At 45.9% G+C, this 26904-nt stretch overlaps 1 protein-coding gene across 2 annotated transcripts in view; it reads left to right on the forward strand.

Annotated features, from left to right (window-relative positions):
• The window catches only part of LOC8043810 (eyes absent homolog 1), a 169318-nt gene that overhangs the window by 139511 nt on the left and 2903 nt on the right, over positions 1–26904 (forward strand). For both annotated transcript variants that reach the window (XM_042286624.1, XM_040207622.3), the window contains 3 exons: positions 16701–16759; positions 18369–18668; positions 22927–23149. In XM_042286624.1, coding sequence (XP_042142558.1) covers positions 16701–16759; positions 18369–18668; positions 22927–23149 — 582 coding nt within the window. The remainder of the gene's footprint in view (positions 1–16700; positions 16760–18368; positions 18669–22926; positions 23150–26904) is intronic.

Raw genomic sequence — 26904 nt, forward strand, 5'->3', positions numbered from 1 at the left:
AGAATAAACTATGTATCAAAGAACACTCATTTTCCGCCCAAATGTAGCGTTAGAGTTCAGAACCAGGCGCAACAGTTTCAGCACTAACCGTTATTTCAGTCTAACGTTCTAAGTAAGTTCTTTGAATTTTCTGATGGGTTTATTAGACAAAGCATATATAGGTGATTTTTCCGGTTTTCATATGGAAAAATTCCTACACGGTACTTTATCGTGCCCGCTTTCATTTACATATGACCAAATACACATACAGAAATGCATCGATCTGCAGTTGTTCAGCAAAAACCTATTAATATATTTGCAAGGCGAAAATTCCGAAATTCGTATCATTTAAAGAAGCGGCCGCGAGTGCACTGTTTGGAGTTTATTATTTTTTTGAAGCTGCAGTTGATTCACAATTTTGACGAGGACTTTAATCAAATGTGAACTAAATCAAAGTAAAGAAAACTTTACATATATATATATATATATATATATATATATATATAGATGTATGTATTAATCAGGTACATTTTAATAAACGACGTAGCCACGTAGAACACAGGTCTCTTCACCATATCGCGGGTTTTGTTTCAAGCAGCGCTTCGTCCCTATAGATTGAGACGATTTTCGCCTTCTTTCTTAGCCACCTTACATTAACCACAACACGGGTTTGACGTCATATCAAATGTCGCAAAGTGGTTTTACCCAACCCTCTCGTGAACTAGCATCGCAGCACCGCGAGCTTGCAGTTTTCAGAACTCAAGATCAGAGATCGGCCAGTACCCGACGACCCGTATTATGATTGAGAGGGGGGGGGGGGGGGGGGGGTGCTTTGACGTCATGGTTTTACCTTTCAGGGTAAGTCTAGCTACCATAGAGGGCCCCAATACCCAATTGGGTAGACTTGTACAGTAGTCTTTACAAATAATCATAATATTTGTTATCAATTAATCTTCGAAGTAATACATTTAGTAAGAAGTAATCGGAAGAGTAAGATGAATATTTTGGAGGTACTAAAATTACTCGTAACCGCTACTATTTTTCCCTCCCCTTTCTATTCGCGCCTTTTTGTTTCGACAAATTCCCTACCAAGGAATCTTCGAACCAAGACTACAACAGGAGAATGTTATTCCGAAATTGGTGGATAAACAAAAATAAGTAGTTCATAATTCCATGATCCCAATCTAATAATGGACAGTACGGAAGACCCTTTTTCAAACCGGCAGAAAAATCTGTCGCTCTGAAAGTCTGAAGTAATCGAAAAAGTAGTGGCAACTTGTTCAATTAACGACCAATTACTTTCGATCTCAAGTAATCGAGTAATCTAACTGAATACATTTTAAGCAAGGGTAACTGTATTTAAAATCGATTACTCTATTTTTTTTAGTAACGTGTATAACTTTGCTCGCAAGCACGCGCAAAGAGCACCTGTGCTCTTTGTGCGTGCTGTAAGGAAACGTTTGCTCGTTTCGCCGCTTTCCAGGAGTGCACCGGTGTTGAGGGGAGAAGCGCACCCTCCGTGGACTCCTGTGCGCAGGGGTGTTTAACGTTCTCTGAACCGCGATTGTTTCGGTATCACTGCGGCAACCTAAAAAAAAATATATATATAGATATGCATATATATTCATAGTAAACAGTACGTTGGGCATAAGTGAGGTTTCGAACTATAGCATGTCTATGATTTAAACATCGCGGTAGCCGAATTTTCGCGTATTTAGGCATTCATTTAGTTACCTCTGGGGCCGGAGGCATTGTTTATGGTAGTAGGCTGCATATAAAATATAAAATAACAAACCGTGCAAAAGAAGAAAACAAATAATATAGGCATAATTGTTTAAACCCATTAAGGAAAAGAAAAACGAAAAAAAAAACTATACTTGTTTTCACTTCAAGAACAATATTGAAAAAAGTCCGGCTTCTTGTGGAGCATTACTGATTCCCCCTTTTATGTAGGGAATTAAGATATAAGTAGGTGATTTGTAGATTCGTTTTATGGTTATCTTATCGAGACGCACACGTTCCAAACTCTAAAAGCATCGCTTTTTCCCTCGACAGCCTAATCTCGCGAGGACAACTTCGTGCCGCGTATGAACAATGCGCAAAACTTGCTTTTTGCTTTGAGGTGAAAACGGGTATATAGTTATTCACGGCAGTTAAAAAATTGACTGCATCTTTGCCTACGCTCCGGGTGGGTAATACCACACTACACAAGTTCTGGAAAGAGATGAATTATGAAATAATATTGTGATCCAGTGATCGATGCGAGCCGAAATTAAAATCAATTACGCTACCTTGAGCGTGTGTGACGAAGATCGGGGACACAACGTGTTGAGCTACCCTACGCATGGCACGCGTGAGTTGGCACGCCGTGTGTGTGTTACGGAAGCTGGGGGCTGATGTCTCCGGGACGAGCCCGCACCACCTGACAGAAGCAAATGCTGTGCACTAGAATTTTGACGAAAGAACCGTGATATCGAGAGAAGAGGCAGATTGGATACAAGCAGTGTTGTACGCTTTCCTCAAAAAGAGGAACAAAAGCTCGTTCCTCGTTCCTTTCCATTTTTGTAACGCGTTCCCGTTACAAGTTTCATCTGTGAGAAAGTAACTCGTTCCCGTTGCGGACTCATAAATGGAGCCTATCGTTCCATATACATTACTTTTGTATTCCGCTGATTTGCATACTTAGTGAAATCAAAAGATTTTTTTTGTTTTTTTATTATATTTCATCAATGAACACATACGATTTGGATTGCCGTGATGGAATGACAACAGAAGAAAACAGCCGGAAATGAGGTTCCATTTGTAGATAAATTCACCTTTAAAAATCTCAGCGTTTTACCATATTCCTGCACGTGATGGGCGATTCAGGCGAGCCAAATGTACTGTGATCGAAGAAGAAGGAGCGGGGTTAATTTTATAATTCTTCATCAAAGAGTTATCCCGCATTGCACGAGCGGTTTACGGCAACCTCACCTCTTTCAATCTAACAAAGTTCCTCGTTTAGACATAGTACCTGCTGCTTCTCGATGTTGCTGTCCGCAACACGATCAAGTAGAAAAGAGGTTATGGCTTTAGGAAGGTAAGCCTTGGAAACTACTAGTTTTTTTCTTCGTGAAGGTCAGATTCTTTGTTCAGTTTAAAGCTGCGGGAGAAAGGGAGAGGTAATAAAGTTTAATTTTTATCTATTTTTTGAATGAACTATGTTCGAGCTACACGAGTGCGTTCAATGTCTGGTAACTTGATGTTTTGTTGTAATGGTAGTTCTCTTTGCGGAAGTTTAGTGATGGCTGTAGTCGGCCTTAGATTTTTGAGGGTATCAGGATTTGTGGAAGCAAAGAAAGTAGCTGAGTTTGAGACGTCCCTCTTTCTCTGTTTTTTCCTTCGTCTACACGAACTGTTTTTTGTGCCTCAGTCTCCGGCACCGAGAAAATAATCACTGTCCCCCAGCTCACCGGCACCCGACTGTTACCAACCGAGGACCCCAAAATATAAGCCCTAAAATAAGTAACAAAACAATTACAAAATCCTTCTCTGCGCAATATATATATATATATATATATATTGTTTTTTTACCTTTTAGAGTTTCTTGCCTACAGAAAAAAAAAGGAACGCCGTTCCTTTTTCTGTTACAGTAGAAATGTAACGCGTTCCCGTTCCAGTTCCACCGATGCAAAACGGAACGGCGGCGTTCAATCGTTCCTCCTAGAAGGAACGCGTTTCAGGAACGCCGTTCCGTACAACACTGGATACGAGAGCTACGTCGGTGTTTGGCTGTACCCCGTGCCCAGTCAACCCGTCGAAACACACTCGGCACCTTGCTCGGGTCTGCGCGTTAGGGTAGCACAACATGTTTTCTGTCCCCCGGTCTTTTTAGCTTGATACAGTAAGTGTACATTTTTAATGTGTTAGCATTAGTGCTCTGGCACATGCGCTGACCTTTGGACCGGTTTGGAGCGCAAGCATATAGCGTTCACAACGTCGCCACGGGATGGCGCCACAGGAAGCCACTCCGGGATGCAAAGGCGCGTTCACGCAGGCAATGCGATCTAGTCGCGCCATAACTTTTATTCCAAAAGCGACCATCGCGGATAAAAAGCGACGCGATTTGAGCAGTCGCTCGCTGACCCGAAGTTTTGCGATGCGTTCTTGTCGCGGAGCGGTTGAGCCAATCAACGGCGTACGGAGCGAGAGTTTTCGAGAAGCCACTCACTCATCGCGTACGCCAGTGTGACCATGTGATTTTTGTGCGATGCGACCTAGTCGCATTGCGCGACTGCTTTACGTCGCCAGTGTGAAAGTGCCTTTGCACCTATAGGCACCGAAGATCGCCGGCGAAGGCCCCCTTCACAGATACTGTGCCCTTCACAGGGCACGGATAAAAAAAAAGTCACTTTGGCTACCTGACAATCTGTTTTTTTTCCCGTGTTTCCGTTTTTTTTTTTTTTTCTTTATGTTAAGGTTTACAAGTATGCCGTTTCCTAACCACACCGCCTGCACTCCCTTCCTTCTAAAATTGGCAATGTCTCCGCCCCTGTTCAGGATCGGGGCAACGAACCTATGCCACATAAATATAACACATGAGCAATCAATTACAACAATGAACATATGATATAAAAAAAAATACAATCGGAAAGTACAATAGGTACTGTAATGCGAGCTTGAAATCACGATTAAAAAAAAAAATTAAAACTCGAGCATACAATAGACATAGTAGGGTATGTGTTGAAAAACGCACTCTCCGCGATTGAGTTTTCAAAAATAACAACATTTTCACCGCAGTATTCAGAATGAACGGGAGAAAATGCCTCTCGGGCTTCCAGTCATAATGCCTTTCACTTGTGAATGTTGCAATATACTTCTAAATACGGCGGCCTTTCTTTTTTTAAACCAGCACTTCTCTTCCTCCCCCCCCCCCCCCCTCTCTTTAAAAAATTACGGTCGCGAGATCCAAACGCATGCGCATGAGTGGGAGAGTGAGAATAACCACGCAGTTCTCCTGTCCTGATCGCATGCATGCGCGGGTCACCGGAAGAGTGAGTAGCGTGCAGCGTTGTCATGTTCTTGTCGGGCGCATGCGTGGGTCGCGGGACGAGGCGCTCACCGGAAGTACCGCAGTCTTTAGAATGCCTCACTAGAGCAAGGAGCAGACTGGAGTGGAGGGTGCAAAACAAATGCGGCCACGTGTTGAGAATTGGCCGTGCTCGACGTGCCAGACACACGCCGGTGGGGACATCCGCTCTAGTCTAGTTCGTCCTATTTTAATCCGCGGAAATTAACCTTAGCAGAAGACGAGCGAAGCTACTGCATTTCGACAGGGTCTTCAGCAAAACACCACAAAAACGCGGCTTCGTTTTGTTTTCCCTCTTTTGTTTATAACTGTCGAGACAGGGCCCCGAGGGCCTCCGAAATGTGCCTACTAACCGCAAAGGTTTTTCTGCAGGCCTCTTTGAGAACCAGTGTGATGACGCACCATGGATAGTAGCGTAAGTGAATAGCGGAGAACGCCGTAATAGGAGTTTTAGTAGACCGTGTTTCCCCCTCCGCCAGCCTTCCGCTACGAAGAAACTGCCACTGCGCCTGCGTGCCGATGGCCTTGGTTGTAGAGTTGCGGGTAGCGGAGCGGCTTAGCGGAGGGGGAAACACGGTCTACTAAAACTCCCTTTAACGATGAGTGCAGTGGCGTACCAACTTGTTTTTGAGGGGGGGCTAAAAACAAGCTCCCCTCCCCCCCCTCCCCCCCCCCCCCCCCACACACACACACAGGGGTGACAGGGCCGGGGGGTAGTTCCCTTGATATCCCTTGGGCGCCGCCGGCCAGTGTTTGCCCAGCCCCGTGGTGGTTGTTTCAGGAAAGCGGGGGGGGGGGGGGGGGGGGCAAAACACATGCCTTGCCCCCCACTCTGAGAGCTGGGGGTTGGAGTCACGCGTCCCCTTGCTCCCCCGGTTGGTGAGCGTATCAATGGGTGGGCGCGACTTTTGAACCCCCGAATCGTCTGTTTGACTTTGCAGTAACATGCAGGCGCGTTCCCGCGGTTCAACAGCTCCATCTATCAAGCATGTATAGGCGGACCCTGTTTTCCGCCATATTCCTCGCCATTCGGAAAACATTTCTCGAAATTTCCGATAAATTTCCAAGGAGATGACGGCAACTGCTGAAACGTTTACGTCTGATCCCGTCCGCCGTAGTCAGAAGCGGCATAAACGCCGGAAGGTACGGCGCATTATAATTAAGACCCTTCCTTCGGGGGTTAGTGGTTCTTTCGTATTCTTATCAGTCAATGCGGCTGCGGGTCTATGATAAGATAATAAAGATTAGCCACACCCTGCGGCCTTTAAGCTCTCAATTACTCTAGCGCCACACTTCGGCGGAAAATGAGCGATTGGCTTCGCGTAGTTCATCTACGTGCTGCCAACATGTTTTTTTTTTTTGTTTTTTTTTTTCAGACATTGGGTAAGTTGTATAGGTTTAAACGTCGGCTGTATGTTTTCGCAGAAATAAAATTTAGTCGCGTATGCACGTGCTCCGAAATTCGCTTTTATGAAAAGTGTCGTTGCGCCATTATATAGTCCTCGGGCACGCGTAAGGTGCGTCACACTCACGCGTCTCGTAGCCACGCAAATATTTGCTATCCCAAGCAGATATTTTGGAGTGACGGACAAAAAAACGTATTGCCAAACGGTGGAATAAATGTACGGCGCACATTTCAGACTTCCAGTTTTTAATTATGCGGGTGCGATGCCGAAAAAGTGCTTCTTGAAAAAAAAAAATGCTAAAAATGTGATGGAGCCGTTTTTAAGTCTTGCGTAACTTTTGCTTTCAACTACTTACATAGTTTTGGTTGAGCGAATAAACAGATCGTTTCGCCAGAGTCGTCTAAGCTGAAGTAGGAAACAGTCGGCGAGTGCGAACGCGGCTTGCTTCGAGATATGTCGCCATGGCCAGAGCTCCCACGCAGCCAAAGTGTCTTTGAGACTTACCGAGGTCTCGACGGCAGCGTTACTTGCGTATTTTCTTTAACTCTAACCGGTAGGTCAACAATATTGTAGATCTAAAAAAAATGTTTCAAAACAAGACGCGTTCAAACTACAAATCTGCGCCAATAAATTCAGTGCTCTTGAAACACAGCCACTGCATTATATCTGATAAATATATTGACTGGCGACGCAAACTGATGCTTGAATGGCGAAAAGCGCGCGCTTTGTCATTCTCTAGCGTTCTCCGTGGTGACCGCACTGGGGCTGCTTTGGGCGCATTTTTTCTCGGGTAAGCAATTTCCTATTTTGTAGCTATGTGCAACCCGCAACCTTGGTTCCCAGCTTTTATTCTTTTATTAGTGGAATGCTGCTGACATATGCCTGTTCATTTACCTTCAACTGGCAGATGAACAAAATTGTCGACCTGTTTTATGTAGTGACATTTTCGATAGAACGTTTAATTAATTAATTAATTAATTAATTAATTAATTTTTTCATGTTCCTTTTCGTTATTTAGGCTTGGGGGGACGGTGGCTGCATGGTGTGGCTATACAAATATAGCACAACGCTCTTGATGTGAGTTAAAATACATATAGCATATGTCTATCTAACGATACACAAAAAGGAGACAATTACCAAGAAAACATATGAAAGCTATTGAAAGCTAATACACGCGAGTTTGCACGTTTCGGTATTTATTTTAATATGTCATGTGTGTGGCACGAAGAAGAACAAAACCTAAAAGGGTTCTAGGCCCACTGTGTCCTATAGCTTTTTAAGTTATGTTGTTAAAACCGCATGAAGCTGGCCCAAAATATTTATTCAAACCGAAATACAAATGGAGTACAGCTGAGAGAAGCCGCTTAAAAAAGCCCTGACGAAAGTCGGTATAGAGTCTTTGCTTAAAATGTGCGGAAAAAGGGAAACAAAATGCATTGTAAACAATTTTTTATGAGGTTTATTTTATGTTGTTGCTCAATGAAAGACGTTTCTATTTCCGCCCCATCCTCGAACTTTTATCCTTTCAAGGATTCGTTCGGTGGTAGCTCAGATATTTTTGCCAAGAGTTTGAATATACATCAAGATCGCCGGGAAGCGATCACACAACATTGGTGGAATGGGGAACGCGACAGAACAGCATACGACAAAACAGCACGCGACAAAACAGCACGGTCAAAACAGCACGCGTCAAAAGAGCACAGCGTCAAAACAGCACGGCGACAAAACAGCACGCGTCAAAATAGCACGCGACAAAACAGCACAGCGTCAAAACGGCACAGCGACAGAAGAGCACGTGCCAAAACAGCACGGCGTCAAAACAGCAGAACGACAAAACAGCACGCATGTAAAAAGGATGTAATAGGTAGCGTTTTATGAAAACAAAACAGAACGTAAAGAAAAAGGGTTGGATATTGTATGGCATTATTTAACAGCTAGTGGAGAAACAATTAAAAAAAAAAAAAAAAAAGTAAGCTGGTGGCGACGGGATTGCACTCAAGCCAGTGTCCCGAGTGCTGCTGCTGTGTGATTGCTAAAAGCAAATAAAGTTAGCAGTAGTTACTACTACTTAGCTACGCTAATCTCTGAAGAGATTGGGGTAGTTAGAAAGGATTCCTTCGCGTCGATCTTGGCTTCGTTGTCTGGTGTTTTTTGAAGTATCAGGGAAAGAGGAAAAGTTATTGGTAAAAAGATATCAATAAGTTCAACTTATGAACTGCCTGGTATGTGGCGGTCCGGTAATGTTCCGTAGTACTCGTAGTTTCGTAATTACCACCTAAGCGTAGAACATCCCCCCCCACCCCTCCCCCCCCCCCCCAAAAAAAAAAAAAAGAAAAAAAAAAGCGGGAGATGCGCCGATTACAGATGCATTGATAGAACCGGTAAGATAATGTGACTTTAACGTGGAGCGTATTCAAGGTGTATCATGGGCACCGATTCTGCGGGGTTAATTCGCCGTGAATAAAATCTCCTGGAAGCACGAGGATGGAGCTTGCAGGCGAGAAGTTGTACGTTTAGAGTTAAATTCACAGATTATTGCGGACGAAGGTCTTGATCGAGTGGAAACCGGTGAAGCAGTAACATGCTGCAGCCTGAATGTTGTGGCCTTACACTGCAGCATGGGCTGAACACACCGTTGCCGCACACGCTTTTTTTTTTTTTTAAACAACTTACGACAGCACATTTCCGTGCGATTGAATTATTTATTGTAGACGATATCACCAGCAAACTTGTGCGTCAAAATGAGCAAAACTGCTAGAAAATTGTGGTGGCTTAGCTCGGCTATCCGTAGCGTGAGCTTATGCGCACAAAATGAGAGGCGCTATCAAGCGGCTCCGGTGCAGTGTCAGACTTGGTTACTGCGCAACGGAGGCGCACAGCTGGGCACGCGGTGGCGCCAGTGCGTCTGCCGCGGCTATGACGTCACTCCTCTGGAACGCGCAGACCGGCGAGGCGGGCGCGGCGGCGGCGGTGGCTCCGGCGCGCCAGCTGTGCGCCGTGTGACGTCACTGCTCCTCGCACATGCGCAGCACGGCTCATTATGCGAGCCACTCGAAACTGCTAAACCTCGCCAGCGTAGCTCACGCTACAACATAGCCAGAATACGCACCAGCGGGGCTTTGGTACTGTCCAGGGAACCGTCATGCGCGCATCGAGTGTAACTTGCCTCGAAACGCACAGATTCGAAAAATTGGCTGTCGACGAGTTGGCTTTTGACTAATTGGCCTAGAACCTCAATTCCTTTACAGTGCATTATTTGAGACGTGCATTTTTTAACTTCAAACGCTATATTTAGAGTTCAGCGGTTTTTGGTTAAACCGAATATAACCGGTAAAAGTACGCCGAATTCATTATTCCACAATCGGTCTTAACTGAAAAAGTTCAATATTTTCGACGGCGTTTGGAGTGGTGTGTGTATGCGAGGGTGGGGGGGGGGGGGGGGGGGGGGAGAATGTGACTCATAACTAGGGTTGCGTGTCTTCAGATAAATTCGAAAAACGCCCGCCGGTAAAAGTTTCGTCTATTCAGATATATCTGATAAACTCTGAATTTCGATTTACCAATCCCCTCCCGCCCCCCCCCCCCCCCCCCCTCCCCCGGGCCACACACACAGAAACGTATTTTACAATTAATGGTTTAATCAGCGCATAGAGTAAATGGTCCTGGGAAAATGCCACTACACTTATGTTTCAAATCTCGGTCAGGACAACAGGGCATTTTACTATCGGGTCAAGACAAAAGTTACTGTTTATGTTTCCGGTTTGGGTCATATTATTTGTGCCTGAGAGGAAGGAGAGGTTGTGTTTTTGTAACCGTGAAAGCTATGGACCACAGCAATTACATAAAGTGAAAAGAGAGCAGTTCAAACTTCTCTATCTAATCCTTTTCCACTCTACATCTTGCGGCCGCGCGGTAGGTTGACGGAATAGCATGGAATGAATACAGACTTCCCAGCGACTACCTCCAGTACGTTATTAATTTTAAGGTATCGACTTTTATCGAAATAACACTTGTGTGCCACTTTTGTTCTATGACAAATTAGTATTGCCAGTAGCAATGGCACCAACGCCAGATCCAACTGAAGAAAATATTAATTGATACAATCACGTTTTTTTTTTTTTTTGTCCAGCATACGTTTACATTTGGATATTATTTGTTTATTTGTAATAAGAAACACTGCGAAATTGAGCTCCAAATTTTGGAGAATTCGGAGTCAAACAAAAATAAACTCCGATAAACTCCGAATTTTCGGCAAAAAATAAACTCAGAAAAACACCCTCCGAACTTGACCAAAACTAAACTCCGAAAACACGGAACCCTACTCATTACTGACCGTATGACCACTTCATTTCGCAGTTTTCAGCTTGCCTGCGAGATCGGTTCAACTTTCATCAAAAGCTGCGGGGGAGCAGGGGCCTTCAGAACAAAATCTGGGTTTTTCACCTGATAGGGATCTGTGCCGAATTCTTTGTTAAAAGAAGAGAGTTTAATCGTGAAATCAAACAATGGAAATCAATAGTGTCCGTAAATGCCGCGCATTTGTTAACACCCCCAACTTCCGTCTACTAGAGAAGGGCATAAATACGACTGTTTTATTGTCATTTCTGCCGTCGGCGCGAGTTTATCACCTCTCGCAGTTACGAAAATGGGGGAAAACGCACCGAGTACAATGCTTGCTAATTTCTCCATTTTGATATTTGCCTCTCCGACCGAAGTGGTGCTGAAGCTCATGCTCGTCCTCTGTACAAATGCGAGCACACGACGATAATGTCAGATCAGGATAAGGCCCCAGTGCGTCTTACAGAACAGGTCGTGTCGGCTGCCAAAGACGGCAACAAATAAGAAGATCAGCACCTGGTACTCAGTATACATTTTACACAAACGCTTTTAATTATTGCATTTTCGTTAGTATACTGGTTTTCGTCAATAAACCTAAGATAACTGAGAAGTTCTTGAGTCTACAAATATTCACCGCAATAAACCGAAAACTTCTGTTTGGAATAAAATCCCAAAACAAAGTGCGCGGAATTTCAAATAATACAAATCGAAAACGCCGAGCTCTAGTTATATTGTCAATTTCATGTTTTGACGTTGTGCTGTTTTGTCGCTGTGCTGTTTTGACGTCGTGCTGTTTTGACGCCGTGCTGTTTTGGCACGTGCTCTTCTGTCACTGTGCCGTTTTGACGCTGTGCTGTTTTGTCGCCTGCTATTTTGACGCGTGCTGTTCTGTCGCCGTGCTGTTTTGACGCTGTGCTGTTTTGACGCGTGCTGTTTTGACCGTGCTGTTTTGTCGCGTGCTGTTTTGACCGTGCTGTTTTGTCGCGTGCTGTTATGTCGTGTGCTGTTCTGTCATGGTGCCGGTGGAATGAAGAACGAACCTGTTTGCAAATGCATATTCTGGTAACTCATAAAACACAAATAAGTTCTTAGCACTGGTTGATTGTTTATTTTATTTGACCAACAATGAAGTGAAAGTTTGTAATTTTTGTCGTGACTGAAAACGCGGCGCACGTCGTGTTGTCTGCCAGCATAATCGATGATGGAATAAACGAAAGCAACGCGTGCCTGCCAATCAGCTCGCGGAAAACTCACGTGACACCCTAGTTTCTTATAGGTTCCAATGCAGAAATATGCGGATCGCAAATTCGTCTGCTTTTTGTACAGGGATTGCGATGATGTCAGAACCCCGAGCTCTTATTGATTGGTTGATAAAAATAGGGGGTAGACCTCAAGTAATCTATCATTGAGATATACCCAGTGTCCTTTCAATCAGAGCCAGTCAGAGTTCGGCGTCCTTCTGACGTCACGAGCAACTCCTGCGCAAGAAGCGGACGACTTGTTCTCCGCATAGGTTCCACCGCATTCAAAATTCGTGCGACGCTTCGACGCCAGCCTCGTTTGCCGACATGCTAATCTCGGAGTCAACGTAACGGGAGGCCATTAGACCTCGAACCACACATGGCGTACCTGCAGCCTCCCCAAGAGTCACAGCCCCGCTGTCGTCGGAGCCCGCGCACAGGCTACGCCAAGCGTGCTCTCTGACTGTCTTGTTCTTCGATAAGCGTGCGGATTACGTCAGGGCGGCGCGGGCAGCCAGGCATGCCCCCGCCGGCAGCCAAGGATTCCGGCGTCAGGGACCCCGTCCATGCTAATCGGAGGAAGCGGTGCGCGTCCAAGGACGAACGACCCGCCCCGGACGCATCCGCGGAAACGCAGACGTCCTTCCACCCGTCACGAGTTGCCGAGCTTGCCAGGACGACTGTGGGAGACGCAGGGATATGACTCGAGGAATAGGTCGCACTAAAGGGCTGTCCAAACCATAGTGTTCATTTGATAATGTAAGAAAGGCCCAATGCCTTCCGACCGCCTTGGAATGGCGGGGCATAGAGGCGGGCGTAGAAGGTCCCATGGTGGGTCGGATGGAACCATTTTGCTGGCAACGCTTTGGTATACACGAAGTACGAAAAGAAAAAACAATACTTCCAAGGTTTCTATCTAGATTATTCTAGCTTTAATTTGCACGAAAACACTACCATCGTGTATCGCACTTAGCGCATCGCACATCGCGAAAACACTGGCATTGCATGAAATAAAATATAGTTGGCAAGCACTCGAGCAACTTTAACTTGTCTTCGTACAACGGAGACGGACGCGCCTAAGCCATCGTCAGCTTTCTTTTTCCGCTCTGCTGCTGTTGCTCTCTTCCTCGTTCTTTCTTCGGGATCTCCGATGTAAGTCAGTGCTTATTATTTGCCGCCGAGTTCTGGTCCCTTCTTTACCCCCCTCACCCAAATAAGACACGTTTTTTTTTTTTTCCGTAACATCAAATTTGCTGTACGGAAAGTGAAGGCGTTTTCTCCCGTAAGAAAAATATATTCTGGTTCCGTCCTCGACAGGTTTTTGGAGCGTGCTCATAACGTGGGTCCGGACCGCCACTTACACGGTCTGCTGGCTGTCGTCAAGTCTCTTCGCTGTAGTCACTCCCTAACCTCCCGAAACCAAGAAAGGAGAGGAGACGACAGCCAGTAGGCGAGGTGGAAAGCCGCGCCGTTCGCGTGGTTGATTCCTCCACTGAAGACGAATGCGCGCGCCTCAACATTTACGTTTTCTTAAAGCCTAAACGTTTTCTTTCTTTCTTTTTTTTTTTTTTTACCGTGCACGGCATTTGTTGTATTCTTCTTCAAAAACTCCCTAAAGCAATGTTCCACAAACTGCGGGTCACGACCCCAAGGGGTGTAGCGACAGATTCAGGAGGGGTGGTCCCAAAGCGGCTCGGTAACCTAAAAAGAAAAAAAAAAAAACTTTCCGCTTACATCGACGAAAAAACAAAAACGCACACTGAGCAGTTTGACATTGCACCGGAACTAAGACGCGGTGTCCAAACTCCACATTCGTTTTGAGAAAAAAAAAAAGCTCTAACAAACAAGTTAGCTTTAGCCATTAAAAACAATAATTGCCGCTAGTACGTTTTTTTTTTTTTTAGCGATGGTTTTTAGCTTAGCTGATTCCCTTTGACTATATTACCTGCCAAATAAAAATTCAACGTTTATTCTGTGTCTTGCCGTTCATGCGCTGAAAGTGAAAAGCCTCTGGGAAAGCGTAAAAACGACGGCGGGGGGGGGGGGGGGGGGGGGTTCAGTGGGGGAGGTGGCGATGTAATATTTAGCATTTTCGGCGACTCTCGGAGAAGCACTGTCGTAAAAGCACTACACCAAGGTGATCCACTGCAGTGTCCAGGGTGATGTCCCTGCTTGCAGACGAAACCCGATACCGTCACCACGTGATCACAGAAAAAGTACGAAAAACTAGCTTTAGTGAAAACTAAGAGCTCTAGACAAAACGCCTTTTTTTTCCGTGCTACGGATCAAAACGGGGGGGGGGGGGGGGGGGGGGAGAAAAAAGAAGTAGTATCGTGCCACCAATTGACCTGATCCCACCGTTTTAAGAGACACGTTCGCACATTAAAGCACCCTGCATTACCTTAAAACGAAATCCACTTGTTCGGGTGCTCAAGGGGTTTTTATCCTTTGCAAAACATTTTCCGCGCTAAAAAAACCCATCTTTCTAGCCATCATTGACACCTTGATTATGACGAGCAATAAGAGATTGGAAGCACAAAGGAATCGAGACATCCTAAAAGCAATTATTGAAGCTAGTCGCACATGAGTCTATTGCATTTTGGGAACCGTATAAAAGGTCCATCCCCCAAATTACCAGATTGAAATCACTTGTAATCCGTTTCACCTTAAGTCTGGCCGCAGTCAACGTCACGATCCGATGTTGCCAATCAAGCAGCACCAGAAGGGCATCGTAATGGCTCTCGTCTTTGTGCGTTTTCTGTCACCGTCTCTAAACCAATCATAAGCAGTGAAAGCGGCATCATCCTGCGCTTTTTGTTTTGTGCGTGATCGGCTTTACCGGTTACAGCAAAAGCGCAAAGACGACGAGCGCCAGGACGATACGCTTTTGGCGCTTATTAATGCAGAGCCCATGTTCGTCTGCTTTTTCGTTTTTTTGCAGGGGTTGGGATGACGTCAGAAAGGCGTCGAGCTCTGATTGGCTCTGATTTAACGAATAGTGGGTAGACGTCAAAGTAAGCTGCCTTGAGGTCCACCCACTATCCTTCCCATCAGAGCCAATCAGAACTCGGCGTTCTGACGTCATCACAACCCCTGTAAAAGAAGCAGACAAACTTGCGCTCCGCATTGGCTCCGTCGGATCGTAGCCTTGGGAATTGATAGGGAATTTTAGGGAACCGTTTTTGCACATCCCATACGGTACGATTAGCTCTCCGGTAAGAACTGCGCATGTGCGACTTTTCTGCGGTAGCATACGCGCAGTTCGTAGCGGAGGGCCCATCGTATAAAAGCGGTTCCCTAAAACTTTCTTATGTGACGCACAGTACAACACGAGAACATATACTTTCTGACACCACAGAAAGCAACGAGAATGTCTGATTGTCTTTGTTTAATGATTGGCACTCATACTGTTACACCCGTTAAATGTCCAGTGTGCACCCTAGCACATTGGTTATTGAGGAGAGATTTGGTTTCATAGGCGTTGTTTCTCCGGCAGTTCCGAGGCGCGACAGATTCGAAATTTTCGGAAATTTGTGTCTCGGATTTTCGGGAACATCTAGCGGTGAAGTGTTTTCATACTGGATTCAATCTATTGGCTTAGCGAAGCGGGTAGTCTTTTCTTTTGAGAGCCCTCATTGAAATCACATGTACGCGGCAACGTTCAGCATTTTCGCGTTCCCGGTTGCGGCGCTCATGCAGCCTATTTGAGCGTGCTGTATTCCGAAGCCGCCTTCTAGTTAGTGTCACAGTTTGAAGATACGATATCTATTGCAATATGTCATTGAAGTGTTATGACCCCCTCTTTTGAAGGGCACATTTACCTTAGGAAATGCTCTCAATCGGTACGCGCCCATTCCAATGAAAACAACCGCAAAAGTTATTCAATTCTGCTCTTCACATTTGCAAAGAGGTTGCACCTGCTCCACGCCCGCTTGATGCTCCTCTGCCCTCAGTACGCTGGGCAAAACCGATGATGGAATAGTTGTAATATGTCATTTTCTGCACGCACTGTTCGAGGAATGCACGTCGAGACACATAGTGCAAGAGACGGTCTCAAAGTTAAAGCCCAAGTGCTGTTCTCGAAAACAAAGTGTCACAGCACGCTCTTCGCAACGTATTTTGCGGATCACACAGTGCACCTCACTGTAATCGAATACAGGGTTGGTGCCAGGCACGTAGCCAGGATTTTGTTTCGGGGGGAGGGGGGAAGGGGGGGGGGGGCACCCATGACAAAATGCTGTGTGAGGGGGAGGCGGGAGAGATCTGGGGGGGGGGGGCCCAAGGGTCCCCCCCCCCCCTCCCTGGCTACGTGCCTGGTTGGTGCACAGGTTCAGGGGTGTCACAAGGTTCACACGTATTAATCACAACATGATCACGAGGTCTTCATAAGGTCATTGCAGGATTACTGCAATATTCGCAAGGATACATTAGGGTTCAATGAGGGGTTTCAGCTGTCGCTGTGAGTATTGTGAAATCGCACGCGAATTATTATTTTTGATTGGTATTTTACATACAACGGACCAAAACGGTAGTAGTATAAAGCGCAGTTAAAAGGGATTAACTAACTGACCTACCGAATTCAGCTTGTGGTGTTACAAACACGGATAACACAAAAGAAGCGTGGGGAAACCAAACAAATACGCGTTTTGATTTTGGGATTTTCTGCAGGACTGTGACCAGGCACACATCGATGACGTCGCCTCGGACGACAATGGTCAGGACTTGAGGTACGTTTGGGATGGTAGCAGGCTTTCTTCAGAATGAAGGGACGACTTTTGGCACATCCTCGTGCTTTACGCTAACCAAATTTCCAGCAGAAAAACAGGAACGAGAAGCGTCTGTGGTTGTTACCAAAGTTAGACAGCTCTCTATCTGTTATGCATGATGGGCAAGGAGGGGTGTTTCGCTCTGCCCAATGAGCCGAATAGGCGTCACATGACCTGGTGTTATAAGACGACAGGTCATATGACGTAACGTCGCGTGGCTACGTCCCCTGATCTCGGATAATTTCACCGCTAATTTTAGCGGGGACGTTGACGTAACGTGGCGTCATGATTCCGCCTGAGACCACAAACTTGACGCTGTAACGTAAACTTTCCCGCTAATTCTAGGTACGAAATTATTACACGGGATCTTCTTCACTCCCCGAAACGCCTTTTAAATGTCTTTTAAACAGATTTCAACGATGCTCCTGCGTTTTGTGTACTGCAAGACTTTACATATAAAGCCCACTGGTAAATTTTTCGAATAGACTACGAAGCGCGCCGTTCCGCCATGGCAGCTGGTTGGCAGCGCCCCCTACAATCGCATCCGCGTTATAGACGCTTTGTACATGACCCAGATTGCAGCTGCCGTTGCTGACCTTCTTCGCGTCTTGCCAAGGTACCAAGCCACCGAAGCAAACTTTGACGAGCCTCCACAAAGGGCCGTGCTGGGGAGAAGGACACAGTCGAATCTAAAATGGCAATAACCTGCCCTGCTGTGGTAATGACGGAGCGAAATGATCAAAATAAAAGGAAACCAAAACTGAAGGTCGGTTATGGCGGCGCCCATGCACAGCTTCTGCAAAGCGTCTATACGTCGCGTAGTAAAACGCTACCCGCTCCTAACTTTTCTATAGGGCCGCATGGTCTTGATTGCGTCTGCACGTTCCCGCGGCCATATTTTTCGATCGCGCCCCGGAGCAAACGTTTCGAACCTTGAAATTCGAAACTCTACCCGCTTCCACTGTTGCTCTCTGTAAGTATTCTGACGTCATTCCACCCACAGGAGTACTGAAACTCGGGCTCATACGTGCAGCCCACAGCTGTAAGCGGCAACGACACCACGCCGTCATGTTTTTCATGTATCTGCGCTGGAATATGCCTCCAAGAAGCTCTCATGTGTTCGGCGGTTTGGAAATCACAACCAGAGAAAATTCACCAGTGTCAGTGATCGATAAGATCTACATTAAGTAGTTTACGCGTTTTTAATAGTATAATTAGAATGCCCTCGGCTCGCTGTTTGACCGAGTAGACGTAGTAAGATTGAGGTCACCGCGGCTGTTTGCGACGGCGCATGGAGGTGATATGTAAGCTCACTACCCAGGTCTTGTGTGAAAACATATTAGCGCAAAGTCTGATTCTGAACGTTGTGAATAGCGTTGTGCCTGAGCTGACATTAATTAGAAATTAAGATTTGCATTTACGTACAATCTCTGCTTGGAATTCTCCTTGTAGGTGCCACATCCTTGAGCCAGTCTTAACGCACGCTTCCAATAGGACTATCTTCCCATTTCGACAAGTAAGTGACATTACACATGCGAAGCGTCACCCGCGTATGTCTATCTCCCCGCAGCAACTACAACTTCCCCGCCGATGGCTTCCAGGCCGGCACCGGAGCCACGTCAGGTCCGGGAGGACCGGGGACGGCAGGCCTTTGCCTGTCGACGGGCGTCCGCGGTGGCGTGGACTGGATGCGCAAGCTGGCCTTCCGCTACCGCCGCATCAAGGACATCTACAACCAGTACCGGGGCAACGTGGCTGGCCTACTGGGGCCCAAACGGGAACAATGGCTGCAGCTTCGCAGCGAGATTGAAGTTCACACGGACAACTGGCTCACGCTGGCGCTCAAATGTCTCTCCGTCATACACTCCAGGTACGTAGCCCTGGAAGCCTATCAGAAGCACAGAGCCTAGAAAATGTCGTCGAATGATTGTGTCGTTAGTGTCCTATCCTGACCATAGATCAAAAGTGAACCGAAGTGGCAAGAAATGACGCCGGCAGTACAAACGGATGTGTCGATCCTGGTGGTTCGTGGTAGAAGATCCGGCAAAAAAGGCGAGCAAACGCAAGTGTCGCTGTCGTCACGGGGTTCCAACTCCCGGCTGATTAAGCTTTCGTGGGACGTGAAGCTGGAGAGCGACCTGCGGCAGAACAGGCATCTACCAAATCAAACACCACTGCTTTGACACCGGCAAGATGGATCGCGGCCGGTGATTACATAACACATTTATGACGTCACGAGGCGGAAATGGAGGTACCACTTTTTCATAACGCGATAAAGACAGCTGTGGGGGACGCGTTTCAAGCAGCGTATTATAAGTAAACGTAGTTCCAAGATCTCAGACCAAAGGCAGGCCCAGGGCAGATGTAAGAGGGGCAGATGTCGGCCTTGCTGTGGCGTACATCATAGTTCTATCACTTATGCCATTCCAAATAAATGGACTGCGGTGGAAAAATACGATCGTGCACTAATATTTAAATATATTTCATAAAACGAGCATTTCAGTAACGGAAACAATTTAACTTTTATTTTGAATATAAGCAAGAAGCTTGTCGCGCAGTAATGCATAAGGTATGGCTACTTTTTCTTAAAATAATCATTGACAATATGGCTAACTAACACTGCCTAGATTATGTCGCTTCTGCACGCCTTCTCGCCGATGCACTTGCCTTATTTATCCACTTACGCTCGTGCTCATTAAGTGCACCGCGTCTCGGGGATATGCTTGACGTCCACGAAATTCCTATGGGCCAACCATCTAAGAGAGTAGATAGACAAACAAATCCTGCGATATACAAAAGTAGCTGAGAGTACTGAAATATGAAAAGATCTATGTGAGCCAAAAAAGCAGTCTGCGTCTGGGGCGAAGACTACGCAAGTTTTCATGCACTTAGCGCCCAGTGCTTGCGCAATGTTTTGTTAAATAGTCATGTGAGGTCGTCTTTCATGGGTTTGTTTTGCATATAGGAGTGATTGGTACAAACCCTCCGAATTAAAGATAGAGACGTTCATGATTATTTAGAGTCTACCACTATGAAACGAACATATAGGAGGAAAATGCATTTATGATTTCACAGATTTGACCCATCGTGCATTCTTCCGCCATGGTCTCCAAATTGGCGCATTGTACGTCTAAAATTAAACGAAGTTTTTTGGCGTTCTGAGCTCACTAAAGGGTCGGCGATGGGGTCGACACTTGTTTTATAACTTGTAGGAGGTCTGAAACCACCACAAAACGTCTAATTATTATTATAAAGCAGCACCCGAGTTTGTAGCAATACGCTCACAAAAGCAGGACAAGCCACTCGTAATTATTTTATTGAACCTGCTCCCAAAAATGACTTAATTTAGTTTCTCTGCGATCAATAGGGGACACCCAACTTTTGATTTCTTTGGAACAACTCGGTAACTTATGATTTCCGTTGCTCTTGGTAGAAGGCACTCATGCAAAAGTTTTACATTAAAAACCAAATTCTTTAATAAATTCAATTGATTTTGTGTAACACGAGCCAAGCAGTTAGCTATTGCGTCGTTACCCCTAGGAACAAACTTCTTGAAATGAGCAATTTGCGACAATCGCCGAAGACCGGTTTGGGCGGCAGAGCACTGCTGAAAAATGCTGAATACCACTGGCTTTCCTGACGCTTCCCCTCTCTGCCAGGATGCACACAATCGAGTAAGAAGCAAGAGGAACGAAAAGCGCCTGCGTTTTTCCGCCATCAAACATTCGCCGATAGTGCCTGTGGCGCCAGCGGAAGGCGGCGGTTTACAAATATGCTTCTTGAACCTCTCAAAAGGAGACAATGGTGTCTGATCTGTTGGAAGTACATTCCATCCTGTCTATGCTGCCTCGAACGCGTCTTTGACTGATCTGTTTTTAGCCTCCTAGCCTGCCCATAGATGAAAGGAGGTTCCTAATTTGCAAGAAATGACATCACAGGAGCCCACAGGAGCATACTGTAGGATGTCGCGATTCTGACGGTTAGTGCAAGAAGTTCTGCAAAAAAGTACGAGCGAACAGGAGTGTTGCTCCCGTCGGGGCGTCCCATGGACTACCATGAGCTACCATGGACTACCAAGATGAAAAGCCTCCTTGACTACCAAGATGAAATCCTCCATGGACTACCAAGATGAAAAGCAACTGCAAAAGAACAGGTGCCGATACCATCACCACCACCAACGCTGCGTTGACGCCGAAAGGATCGCGGCCAGCAGTGACATGACACTTCTATGATGCCATCACGCGGGAATGCAGAGACCACTTTTTAAAACGCGGTAAACGCTCCAAGCGGAGGCGCACTTCAGGCACCACAATCCTGTCCTTTACCAAACGGCACTTAATTCACTTTCCCACTGAACATGCAGAAAACCTATAACTGATGACTTTCAATACTACAAATGCGCCTAGTGCCTTGCAGAGTACGGTCACATTTTTAATATACCGCGAAAAAGTCAGTTTGCAGACAATGACTGAGGCGCGGTTCTTTTTTGTATAAAGGTTTCGTCCCATTGGTCGTACAAAAACTCTCCTTAGACATGTTCGAACCATGTGTATGAATGAAGGAAGCAAGCTTCGAAAATGATTGAGGACTGTCCGGATAGTTATATTATCTATTCTTCAGCGAACATCGTGTCTTTTATTAGGATGTATGAACAGTGTGACTGCTGCTTTATAGCGAGTTCTCGCACGCACTGGCACCGTTCGAGTTCTCTCCCAGAATGCATCGCACTCGCAGAGTGTTGCACGGAGAACTGGACTCAAACGAACTCCGCAAATGCACCGAGTGCAGAAGACTGATGCTGCCGCTATCTATGTCGTAGAAAAGGTACCGACCTCAAACCGAAACTAGCGCCTTTCTGTTCGGAGTGATGGGTAGGAATGCGAGAGTGCAGTCGCTACCAACGCTTACCTACAAACGTTGGTCCCTGCAACCTATAGTTTATATTTACGATGACTTCAAGCAACTCGGCTGTCGTAGAGACAGTTACAGACGGCGTAAAGTTCCGCAACCAGCTGTCTACAAAGCAGCTAGTTGCAATTTTTAATGCTTATAACCGTTTACACTGAAGAAAACTGATGATGATGTCCGAGCAAAACTTGATCCGTTTGAGCATGATATTATGCGTGAGCCACTGAAAGGGTACGGCTTAAAACTAGTCTGTTGGAATATTTAGCAAAACGTTTCGTGGGACTTTCGATTTCGATCTAGTTACAGGTGGATCAGATTTTCGCCTTGGTGAGGGCGTCGAGAACGAGAGCTTTCTAGAACAAAATACTAAGGGGCGAGTTAGCTGACGTAGGTAAATGTTAAGCATGACGATGTTGTCCAAGCCCGAGTAAAGTCACTATGTTTATCTTTCTCAGATGCTTAGTGTGCAGTCACAAGTTTCTGCTGGGGGAGTTTTGTCGACAAATGTTGGTGACAAACAACTCTGGGGCCGCTGCTGAGTTTGTTCTGAGCATCTCTTCACACACTTGTATATTTCAGCGTCCATACGGTAACAGAGCGACTTAAAACCCGCAAATAAAGCATGGGTTGTCAATTCCTTCCTTCATGGAATATCAGACACTCACAATATAAGCTCGCGTTTGATTGTGTTGCCCGCGGGACGTGATTTCTACCAGAAAATCTACCTCTTTTTCTTTCGGTTCCGCAGTACGAATGACACATCGCAGCAGACGACCCCTTGTCGTCCGCTCCCACTCCTCGCCGGAGCGGGGCATGACTGGATTGCATTTGGGTGCACGCTCGATTTTCTCAATGCAAAAAGTACATGCACGCGTGAGGTGTCGGTGCTGAAACGAACTCGGAGGGTGGAACAACTCGCGGAGTGCCGGCCGAAACGAACTCGCTCTGCGCTGCCAGTGGGCACGGGTAGGCACGAGGGCCGTGAAACGAACTCGCTATTAGAGAACCAGTCATTGCGATCTCTACCCAAAGAGTTGAAATCCAATATTGGACACCTTAACTTGTAACTTTTAACCATATTGAATTCTTGGACTTGTTCTCTTTTGACTAGGTTACGACATGGCTGTTTTACTTTTTGAATCGTTGGATATCTTGAGCAGAAGTGACATTTTTTGGACTCGCTGGCAATATTCCACCCTCTCTCCCCGATGGTCCCACAGGTCCAGCTGCGCCAACGTACTGGTGACCACGACGCAGCTGGTTCCCGCGCTTGCCAAGGTGCTCCTGTACGGCCTCGGCGGCGTGTTCCCCATCGAGAGCGTGTACAGCGCCACCAAGATCGGCAAGGAGTCCTGCTTCGAACGCATCGTGGCCCGCTTCGGCAAGAAATGCACCTACGTGGTCGTCGGAGACGGCAAGGATGAGGAAGCGGCCGCCAAACAGGTGGGTCGCAGCGTGACACTTCCAAAGAAACGTGTTAGACACCGGTAACACGAGGAAGTAATGAAACAGGTCAGCTCATGCACAGATAGTGCAACTGATGATGAAACAAAATGCTACTGGCAAAAGTAATGAATGAACAACGCTCACCGCGTCCCTTCACTGTCGTGCTTGCTTAGTGATGTTTATTTTTCTAACCGTGACATGCATATATAGAAAGCACAAAGGCAAGACGGCCTGCAACATCCTAAAACTAAAGACTAATTAAATAAGTAGAGTATTTTTCTTAATATTTATGCCCGGTGACAACCTTGCTCTTCTCACTTCCGGTTGGGTATTTATTTTTTCAGCGTTTTATGTTAAAGCATGAAATGCTTTCTAACAGAACCCCCACCCCAAAAATGTGCCCGTTCATCCGTCCGTGTATTTACACTAAATGTAGCTGCGAAATTGACGTCGTGTGACTTATACACCTTAGGGAAATTGACTTCACATGACTTTCCCTGCTAAATTTAGCCATCCCAACCCATCCCTTTCCTCCCTTCCCCCTCCCCTTATCTCCCCATTCCTCCCCACCCCTAGCAACACCTACTGGATTATGATGCAATTAAAATGCAAAGGTGCAAGCGAGCTGGACAAGAATGACGAAATTAACCAGGCGGATTTTTTCGGTCGCTCACCAGTCACCTAGCTGAGTTTGGATATTTATGCTTGTCCTTTGTCCCTCTTGTTCCCCTTCTCCAGGGATTAATTTCGTCGACCTACTGGATAACCCTAGATGGTGTTACTCCTACCTAGGCTGTCCTCCCTATTACACTCCCCTCTCACCTCCCTTCCAGCCTACCTTTCAGTCCCAACCTCTGCCTCCTCCCGCCTCCTCCCGCCTCTTCCTTCCCCTTCTCTCCACATCCCTCTCCCATTCTCTTACCGTGCCCTCTCTCTCTTCCCCCTCCTTCATCGTGTGACATACCAATTCAGTTTGCCTGGTAAATACAGCGGGCAAATATACGTCCTGTGACACACAAGTTCCCTCTCACCATTTCTTTCTTTCGTTTCCTCTCCCCCTCTCCCGATCCCTCATATCACTTTCCTGCAGTGCCCTATACCCCTCCCGATCTGCCTCCGTTCCCTCTCTCTACCTCCCTTCCTTCTCTCCCCCTTCACCTCCCCACGCCGACAGCCACAGTGCCCTTTCTACCCCTCTCCTTCCCCACTTGCTCCCTTCTAGCTCCCCCTCCGTGGTAAGGTGATTGAACTCAGTTAAAAAAAAAAAAAAAAAACTGATAAAAACATAGGTTCTTCACTCCCGGAACAACTGTTTAATCTCTACGGAGCGATTGAAACAATCGCTCTTAAAGATTGCATTTCATGCGTCATGAAACTTTCAAAGTAGAAGTGGCCGCCTTTTTTGTTTTTTGTTATTTGGACCAGATAATTCAAAGGCCGCTTCAAAGTTTCATTGTACTCCATTGTATATTGTTTATCGTAACTTACAAGCCTCCGAGTGTGTCGACGCAGCGCACTTCCACAGCAATGTGAAACACTGGTCAATTCCGCTGACTAAAAGACTATATCACCGAATTCTATACTGAAATTTGTGGCTGTTGAATGAGTGCAAATGGCTAGCTTGCGAAAACCTCCTCCAACCTGCACTTTACGCCTCCAAGATAGGCGTTCATAGAGGTATTATATGGAAGCCCGCTTTGAGCATACGCCGTATACAAGGGGCTCATTTATGGTATGGAATAAACACCACTTTGTGTTAATTCTGCTGGTGGCTCTGGAGCTTTTTATTGTGGCGCGCTATCACGAGATCAATTTGCCTAAAAAATACTTTGTTTGATCATAAATTCGAGCGCAAGCCGGTGCTACCAATTGAAGGCGCCAATCAAGCAGTGCAAAATTCGCAACATCAGAGCGTTAATCGCGAAAATAATCCCTGGAGAAGAGGAACAAGAGGGACAAAGGACAAACACAAATCTCCAAACAGAGCAAGGTGACTAGTGCGCGACCGACAAAATTCGCCTGGTCCGGGTATCGAACCCGGGACCTCTCCATTTCCAGTGAAGTGCTCTATTAACTGGGCTAACCAGGCGTTAGACGTCAGTAGAGAAAACGGGTTTTATCAGCTGCCACCAGTCTAACATCAACAAGGGTCAAAGGCTTGCATTTTAAGGTTATGATTACAATGCAATTAAATGCAAATGTGCAAGCAAGCTGTCATGAGTTCTGTTCTGAGATGGCTGAAATAGCCAGGTTATTTTTAAAACTTTTGAACTGCCTCTTTATAATCAACTTTATTAAGAAACTCAAGAAACACCAGCCACAAGGTAAATGCATAATTGTCTTAATCACATGAACACCAGCAAGACTGCCGCTGATTTGAGAACACGATAGAAGGATTTTTTTACAGGCTTGTCATTCTGCATAGGGGACGACAATACATATAACCGAAACACATAAGAAATGTAACAAACTGGTGCCTGTATGTTTGGCAGTATTACGCCCGGCTTATTCTCTCGTCTTAATTGTTAGACTGCGGCACACAGCATCTTAACACTATAATAGATATTTAGGGCCCTTCATCTTTGGTACTATGCTTGTTAGTTGGTTCTAACTCTAGTTTATTGATGCCCGACACTATAAAAGTCGTCTCGCACGCGTAAGTGAATCGATGTACCTGCGAAAATGCCATCGACAGAGTTCTATTTCCAAATTTGAATTCAAAATTAATATTTGCTGACTACAGGTTGGAATCAACATGCTGGACACATTGCATTTTTATTTAGGAGATAGACGGCAGAGCGCGTTAGCGCACAAGAGCTCGGAGCACGTTGGGAGCGAAAGCTCGCGCAGCAGAACCCGCAGATCTTAAGTTCAATCCCCACCCGCACCCACTTAGACCTGGATGAGTATTGTACTGCGTGCGTTCGTGTATCACTACTGCGTAATTCACGTTAAAGACCCCAGGCTAGCACTACTTCTGCATTGGCTAAATTACTCATCTATAGCGTAAACCAGTGTCGCCGCACCTCAAAGGCGGAACGACCTTACGCTGTCGAAACACGAACGTCAAATTAGTTTTTTGCAGGGTTGGGCGGTATCGCGATACAAATGTATCGCGATAGTATTTCAGAAATACATTTCGTATCTGTATTTCTGTATCGCGATACATTTTTTTCACCAGTATCTGTATTCCTGTATCGGAATACATTTTGAATGTTCCTTTGTATCGCGATACAATCAGGGTGAAATGTATTTCGTTACATTTCTTGAGGAATACTCCCCCCCCCCCCCCCAAAAAAAAAAAATAATAATAATAATATATATATATATATATATATATATATATATATATATATATATATATATATATATATATATATATAAACGAATCTGGAGGCTTTTCTTTTTTTTTTCTGAGTGCACCAGGGTTAAGGAGATGCTGGGAATTTGTTACCATGCTGACCAAGGTTCCTTCCGATTCTCCTAACTATTAGTCTGTGCGTCCTCTTCTCTCTTTTGAGAAGTGTTACGCAGACGGGGACTCGAACCAGGTGGCGTGCCAGGAGTGGAGTCAGAGCATCTGCTGCTGCAGGTCCTTAGGTAGAGATTTCTTGAGTCATTGCTTGCTGGGATCGAATGCCCGCGGCTAACCGTCTCTTTTGCCGTAGCGTACACAGAATACCCAGCCGGCAAAGCTGAGTCACAGTCCGTTGCAGCACGAACGGTGGTTAACTTGAAATAGTAGGATGACC

The sequence above is a fragment of the Ixodes scapularis genome, unplaced genomic scaffold, assembly GCF_016920785.2.
Source record: "Ixodes scapularis isolate PalLabHiFi unplaced genomic scaffold, ASM1692078v2 PGA_scaffold8__174_contigs__length_109621045, whole genome shotgun sequence".
Lineage (NCBI taxonomy): Eukaryota > Metazoa > Arthropoda > Arachnida > Ixodida > Ixodidae > Ixodes > Ixodes scapularis.